At 29.8% G+C, this 8,159-nt stretch overlaps 1 protein-coding gene across 2 annotated transcripts; it reads left to right on the top strand.

Annotated features, from left to right (window-relative positions):
- Positions 1–670: 670 nt before the first annotated feature.
- Positions 671–3,123, top strand: LOC110617668 (ethylene-responsive transcription factor ERF119). Of its 2 annotated transcripts, XM_021760619.2 has the most exons (3): positions 671–820; positions 1,216–1,441; positions 1,533–3,123. In XM_021760619.2, the coding sequence occupies exon 3, from the start codon at positions 1,733–1,735 to the stop codon at positions 2,783–2,785; it is 1,053 nt and encodes a 350-aa protein (XP_021616311.1). In that variant the 5' UTR covers positions 671–820; positions 1,216–1,441; positions 1,533–1,732; the 3' UTR covers positions 2,786–3,123. The 2 variants fall into 2 exon arrangements, with proteins under 2 accessions (XP_021616311.1, XP_021616310.1); XM_021760618.2 differs by lacking the exon at positions 671–820 and having other exon boundaries at positions 925–1,441.
- The last annotated feature ends 5,036 nt before the right edge of the window (positions 3,124–8,159 follow it).

The raw sequence follows: 8,159 nt of genomic DNA, 5'->3' as shown, positions 1-8,159 counted from the left end.
AAAACCGTAAATCTCTGATTTTAATAATAATTTTGACAGATTTGATTTGATTCCATTCCCATGACCACTAATCCAAATCATCCTAAACTTTATCCTAACAAAGGATGTTAATCCTAGTTTAAATAATAATTTTAGAATAAAAAAGAAAAGATGAATCAAAATTATAAAAAGAATAAAGTATATAATAATGATAAATAATAAAATAAATCTCTAAAAAATTATAATTATTAAATATTTTTAATTTAATAATTACAATTGTTATTATTTTTAACTTTTTGAGGCCCAAAGATCCTTTCTTATTGGCAATAACTATAATTACGGCCATAATTTCGATTAAAATTAGTAGCGCAGGTCAAGAGGAACTGCCATCTAATACGTAGCCGACTCGCAGCGTTACGTTTTTAACCCAAATAAAGCTGCTATATGTATGACCAATTACGACAACCAGCGCGTGAAACCAAAAATCGATTTAAACCATTGGATGAGCTTACCTACTCCACCACTAGCCAATCATCATCATCGTGTGAAGGACGCTCAAAGAGGTTAAATTTTGAAAGGGGGGGTACGAATAACAACTGCAGGGTGGAAGGCAGTGGCTTGATATGCATGAGATGGAGGATGGATGGCCATGAAGCATGGATATGCATAACCCCCAGGCCATAGCCAGCTCATCGACAACTTTCTATTTATTTATTTATTAATTTTTATTTATATTGTCCGCCTTTTCACGCTCAGTTTGACCGCTTAGAAAAGGTGAATTGGGGAGTGTGTGAAGGCTCAAACTCAAACCAGTAGTGAGAGAAAGACACAAAAGCTGCAGGTAATAAAAGATTCCCGATAGTATTTCACTATTATTTATTTATTTATTAGATATTTTCTTTTTTTTTTTGGGTGGATTTAATGGTTTATTTTTCATTGAGATTTGCGTCTTGGTTTGTTGTCTGTGTCAAATTGTGTGTTGTTTTTTTTTTTTTTTTTTTTTAACCATGGCTGTGGTAGAATTGTTGGTCTCGGTGAGGGCGATAATAACTATTAACTGATTTTTGTCATGTTGTAGAGAGAGAAATCGCGGCCATAGATTCCTAATCCCCTTTAAAACCCTAATTTTCCTTTTGCTCTTTTATTTTGCATCACCGCCTCAGAGGGGCTATAGCTGCTTCACTATATCTATCACTTCCTCATCCGTTACCTTGCCTTTTTGTTCTCTGCTTGAAGGAAATCTTGAACTCGGGAGGTTCTTCTGTGTTATGTCGGCTGAGTTTGATTTGGCTTTGATTCGGGCTTCGTCGCAACTCTGGCTTTTTACCTTTGCTTCATCAAAAGGCTCTGTTTGCTTTGGTTCTCTCTGTTGTGCTTTTTTCTGCTATATGCTTCTCTGCTATTTACAGCATAGGTTAAATTTGTGGGTTGCAGCTGCTTCGATGCGTTTGAGACCAAAACGGTATGAGGTTAATTTATGTGTTAAATCCTTTTTTTCAATTTTTTGTTCGGAATCTGAAAGGGTTTTGGGGATTTTGATGTCGGTTTTGCAGGACTTACTCTGGTGTCGAGTGTTTTGGGGGTTTTCACATAAAGCGATTCTTCTACCTTTTCTTGTTCTTCAGAGGGGATCTCACCTGATACCACCGTGATAATCCGTCTCCATTCCTTAAAAATATTTTTTGTTTTACTTGTTTTAAAAATTTTCCGGGAATATATTGAGGGGCTTTGTTGAGTTTTAACCCATTTCCTGATGCCGGGGTTTAGACCAGAACCTTTGAACCATAGTAAACCCTGGAAAAAAGTCTCGTCTGGAGAATCGAGAATGGAGTCCAAAATGAGAAAGATTCGTGTCATTTATAATGATCCTTATGCGACTGATTCTGATTCAAGTGATGATGAATCAGAGAGAACTGTAAGAAGATCGTTTAAATCAAAACGATTTGTGCGCGAGATCAATCTTCCTTCCATTGTTTTTCCTCAGTCAAAAGCCCTTGAACCTGAGAGTTCCTGTCAAGATAGTAACAACAGTGGCAAAACCCCCAACAAGAAGAGAAGGATTTTGGGTAAATCTCTTACTCCTACAACTGCAGCAACAGCAACTACTGAAACAAAAGCCTCATTGAAGAAACCTGTAGGTGTTAGGCAAAGGAAGTGGGGGAAGTGGGCAGCAGAAATTAGAAATCCAGTGACCAAAGCCAGGACTTGGTTGGGTACTTACAATACTCTTGAAGAGGCTGCCCAGGCCTATGAGGCTAAGAAGCGAGAATATGAGGCTATGACTATTGCAGCCTCTGAGAAGAGCCAAAATATATCTTCATCTGCAACAGCTTCTCAAACGCAAAATATCAACACCAGCAACAAAAACGATCCTGCTTCTGTTACCTCAGATGACACTGAAAGTGGTCTATCGCATACTTCTCCGTCTTCAGTTCTAGACTTGGACACTTCTGTTGTATCAAAACTTAATGGTGATTCTAGTGATTTGATCAAAGAAGAAGGTTTTGATACAGATTTTGTTGATCTTGAGATACCCGATTTGGGTTTTATTGACGAGCCGCTGGGTTCTTGCCAAGTTGATGGAGATCTTAACTTGGGATTGGATTTTGGTGACCTCATTGATGATTTTGTGCAACTTAATGATGATTATTGTGGCATTCAAAATCTTGAAATTTGCGGGTTAGACAGTGATGGACCAAGCGAGCTCCCGGATTATGATTTTGAGTTTGGCAATGAGGAATTTGCATATTTGGATGATCATCATCATCAACAGCACCAACTACCTATCAATATTGCATGCCTATAAGTTTTGCAGCTAGGATTTTTTTCCTGTGTTAAGTAGTTTACATTTAAATTATATTGCAGCAAGGACTAATCTCGGGAGTAAAAGATGTTTCTTGAGATTGTTCTTGTGAGAGTTATAATTTATTTGTTTGTTAAAGAAGAGGGACAGAGGGATGAGCCCTTTTTGTAGGGGAAAGAATCCTTTGGGTTTTCCTGTGCTATCAGAGCCTTCCGAGGGATTCTTAAGTCTTGAGGATGGATGTTCCGTGATTCTGAATTTTGAGGAACTTTGCTCATTCCTGCTTTATTTTGTTCTGCATTGAGATATGAAATGAGATGGGACTTGTGTTTTTTTCACTATACCATTGAAGCCTGATTCAGTGTGTTTTCTTTATGTGTAGCAGTTTTCATGCTCTTCACGTTGTGTGGTTAGTTTTATTCATTGTAGTCATTTTTTGTTGTTTAATTTGTTCATGCTGTCGAATGGGGCACCTTGAAAGCCATGTGCCCACATTTATCAGGTCTTTTCATGTGGGGATTTTCTAGTTTTGGTTTGGAAAATTGTGGTTAACTAATCTTTTGATCTTGGCGTAGGGCAGTACCCTTTAGGTAGTATTTTTTGTTTTGTAGCTGCAGATTTTCTGTTGTGTGTAACAGAAAACAGTATAATTGGAATGGGGAGTAACAAGTTTTATGACTTGTAAAACCAGCGATATCAAATTAAATTAAAGTTAAAAAAGAATTAACCCAAATACCTTCATTGTCGATTCCCCTCTCTCAACCGTCGATATTTGTTTCTGATTGCTAAAATTTTATTTAACTTTTCTCTGAATATGCAAAAATAATATTCAATGTAATATTACAAAAAAAATTGATAAACCCTATTAAGGAAAAAATAGCCATTTTCAGCAGAATCGTAAAAGCAAAAGAAAAGTGGAAAAATAATGGAATTATAACTGAAAGTTGTATTAATTATCGTAATTAAAAATACAAGTTGAATCTATAATTTTAATGTTTAGAAGAGAAGAGGAAAGAAGAAGAGATATTGCGTTGCAATGGGTGGGAAGAATAATACAATGAAGAAATGCTGAGAACTTAGAAGAAAGAGTTGATTTAAGTTTGGAATAGATTATTAGAATAATTTATTTGATATATATTTTTTATTTTATAAGTTTATATTTGAAGAGATATAATATGAATAATATTAATAATATTTAAAAAAAAGAAATATATAGATTAATTATAAAGATTTTAATGTCATTTAAATTAAAATTATAAAAATTTATTTTATAAATTAAAGATTTAACTATATTGCTGTATTAAATTTCAAGAAAATTAGATGTGAACTTAAAAAAAATAAAGCTCGAATCATCTTTTAACCTTCCGCTTTGTTCTATAATTTTTTTTATTATTTTAATTTTGATGTTATTTGACTTATGTTTTTCTAATCTGACAAAGTGACCTTTAGCCAATAAAGGTTAGCGCATGCTTGTTAGATTATGAACCCCAGTCTGATCAATTACTCTTTTTGTACATCTTGAAAAAAAAAAAAAAAAAAACTTTTTTCATTTAAAAGTAAAATTTATGGAAAAAAAGTAATTGAAAATTAAAATAATTTAATCTTGCGAATCAACCACAAGAAATAGGAGGAAGATGGTTGGCATGTGTGATTGTGCATGGTTGAAAATGGAGGGTTCACATAGGGACCTCCTAATGCCATTTCAGTGATTCCCATTGGCTACAACTCACCACCCCCAACTACATAACATCCACATGTGCTGCTCATTAGTCCATTATTACAGCCTCAACCCTTTCATTCCATTTTTTTTTCAATTGAATTAATTGGAATAGAAATCCTCATTGGAAATTTAGATCTCCGCACAACCTCACTTCTAAGAGTTGAAAAAACTATGATTTACATTAAAAATAATTCTCAATAGATTAAAGTCGATTGATATACGCTTTTTCTATAATGTAGTCTTCTCTTCTCGTTTATACTTTCAACAAAAAAAAATATTTAATATTAAATTAAATTATAATAGTCAACATTCTTAAATAAAATACAATTATATAACATGTCATATATTTATACATAACCGATATTTGATTTAATAATTTATAAAATAAAAATATAATTTATTTTATATCAAATTTCATTGTTATTTTTTTTAATATAATTAATCCCAATTAAAAATTTCGAAATACATTACCATCTTAGAAATACTTTTGCATTAATGAGTTAAAAACTTAAAATCGACTTTGGATCTAGCAACTTCAAGTAAATAGTTTAAATTAGTGGGGTAGTAAAAGAGAGAAAAAAATATCGAAATAAATTTTTTTATATTATAAATTGTGAGATAAATACTAATAATTTAATAACAAAAATAAAATTTATGAAAAAAATAAATTGAAAAATTAAATAATATGATCTTGCGAATCACCCAAAAAGTGAGACATGTAATAAGGGAAGGTGATTGGCATGTGGGTGGAGTTGATTGTGTATGGTTGAAATGGAGGGTGCACTTGTGGAATGGCAATGGGCGCACCATCTGCACCGCCAACTTCAATGGGTTTGGGGACCTCCTAATGTCATTTCAGTGATTGCCATTGGCTGCACCTCACCACCCCCAACTACATAGTATCCACATATGCTGCTCGTTGGTCGTTAGTCCACCATCACAGTTTTTATTTTTATTTTTTATTTTTTTTTAAAAACGTAATTCATTCAATTAAAGAGTCAAAATGGGCAAGGCTACAAGGGAAGGTCAAAGGCTTATAATTAAAAACAGAAAATTCAGCTCTCTAGGACTCAAAAGATATAATCCATCCAATATTCAAACTTTAGGATAGCTCGTAACAAATTCAATTGTCAAATCCAAAAGTTTTTGTTTAGAAGAGAGAACAAATAGCCCAAAAGTTTTTGTTTAGAACAGAGAACAAATAGCAAATAATCTTGCTAATTACACTGATAAGAGGAAACAATGAGGGACGGATTCACTTTAGTGACTAAGAGATTATGGATTCCTGAAAAAATTTAAATTATATAGAAGTATTTAAGTAGTTTTATGTAAAATTACTATTAGATTTTTATATATTTAAAAAATTTATTAATTAGTCCTTATTAATTTAATTTTTTATCAAATAAATTCTTATCCGCTTTTAATACTATTTAACTCATTTAATTTTAATTGTTTATTTTATTTTAATCCTTTCATTCTCCATTTTTTTCAAAAAATTTATTTTTCATCTTTAAAATTTTAACTCTAATATATATTTTTGAAAAATTATTCATTTATTGTGTAATTTAATTTTACACGCTATTTTTATTATTAAGAAATAATTATTTAACTTAATTAGTTTCTAATCTATTTATATAATTGAAATTATTTATTAAATTATTTAAATTTAGAGAAATAAATTTTAAATTTTTATGAATAAAGTATTTTAGGAGTAATGGTTTATTAATTAACGGGTTTTGTGGGCCGTTATATTTAAAAAATAACTTAATTAAAAAAATATAAAATTAATGGATAATAGATTAGATAATTTAAATTTAAAAATTAAATATAAATTAAATATTATTTTTATAGATAATATATTATGTTATTTAAATTTAGGAAAAATGAAATGAAAATATTGTTTATATAGCTAATAGTTAGATAATTTAATTTGAAAAAATAAATTTTATAATAAAATTTATATTAAATTATTATGTTATAGTATTATTTTTTTTATGAATTTATATATGATAATTATAGTATAAATAGTTTTTTTATAATAAATATTATTAAAAATCGATTTAATAAAATATTGATAAACTATTGATTGGTTGATAGTTGAGAAGTTATATTTGTAAATATTAGAATTGAAGTGGTTATTAATATATTTTAATTAATAAAAAATAGATAAATTGTAATTTAATTATAATATTTTATTATTTTTTATAAAATTTTTAAATATATATTTATTTCATATATTTTATTTTACATATTTTATTTTCAATGACCATTTATTAAAATCAAACTCTCTTAAATAAAATTTATGAATCTCTAACAAGAGAAGATGGTACACTAACTAATGTCTTTGAAACAAGGAAAAGCAAATAGCTTTTCCTTTTAATAAATAATTTTCCTTTTAATAAATAAAGAAGCTAATTACTATGACTGCCTCTACTCTTTCATTTAAAGTTTCTCTACTCAACATCCCACATCTTTTCTAATAGTTTTCTTTAAAAGATAAATTTTTCTATTTTCTGAACCTCATATATAATTAATTAAAATAAAAATTAATGGTAATAGAAGAGAGATTATTTAATATATTTTTAAAAATGAAATAATTAAATAACTGTTTAATAAATTACATGATTAAATAATTAATTTTTAAAAATCAATCATAACGTCATCCTGTGGTGAGAATAGAAGAATACAAACAAGGTCTAGGAAGGGTGCAACAAAATAAAAAAGAGAGAGAGAGAGAGAGAGTATGATGGGAGATATGAATAGATTCGGGCTTAATCAGACACCTAAACAAAGTCAAGAAAGCTTCATTAATAGTATAATAATGGGTTGACTTTGAGTTTACTGGTTGAATTTCATTCTCAATTAGGTTCGAAGTGTAAATTTATAAAGATTAGCATCACACCACATTGTCATGTTTGTTCTTTTGTAACTGAATTTTCTTTTTGTCCATACAATTTGGAGCTTCTCTAAGATTCCCCCCCCCCCCCCCCCACAATCTCCAGCTATCAATAGAGAAAAGTTTCTTTTTAAATTCAACCCAGTAAACTCAAAGTCAACCCATTATTTTTTTAAATAGTATAATAATGGGTTGACTTTGAGAAAGTGGTGCGACTCTATTTTAAATCCGGATAAAGTCTTTTTAAATTTTTTATAATAATTTAAATATTTAGTTAAATTTCTAATAAATTTTTTTAACTCATTCAAATGTCTGAATAAATAATAAAAATTATTTAACTCTTAATTATAATTAAATGGATCAAATTAAACAAGTTATAAGCATGTGATTAACAGACTTCTCATCGATATTAATTCTTTCTCTACTTAAAATATTTACAAACATCATTTTTTACTTCTTTCACCTTCTTTCCAAGCAATTTTCTTTGCAATATCTTTCTTACCCACAGGCCTATTTTCATGCCCATTTTCATTCTTTCTCTCTCTCTCGTACTACTTTGTAACGATCCGAAAACTGGATCGCTGCCAACGTTAAGGTTCAGATCGACTTAAGGTCGTCAAAACCCGTAACAAGCCTACTATACATCATGTTACTCCTAATAAAATCCCATATATGATAACAAGATATAACAAAAATATAAACATCACATAAACTAAGACTCGACTTATGCATGCATCAAAACTGAAAACATAAACCCATAT

Source organism: Manihot esculenta, chromosome 6 (assembly GCF_001659605.2).
Source record: "Manihot esculenta cultivar AM560-2 chromosome 6, M.esculenta_v8, whole genome shotgun sequence".
Lineage (NCBI taxonomy): Eukaryota > Viridiplantae > Streptophyta > Magnoliopsida > Malpighiales > Euphorbiaceae > Manihot > Manihot esculenta.
The sequence above is the reverse complement of the archived record's forward strand: the minus strand, read 5'-3'. Positions and strand labels throughout refer to the sequence as shown.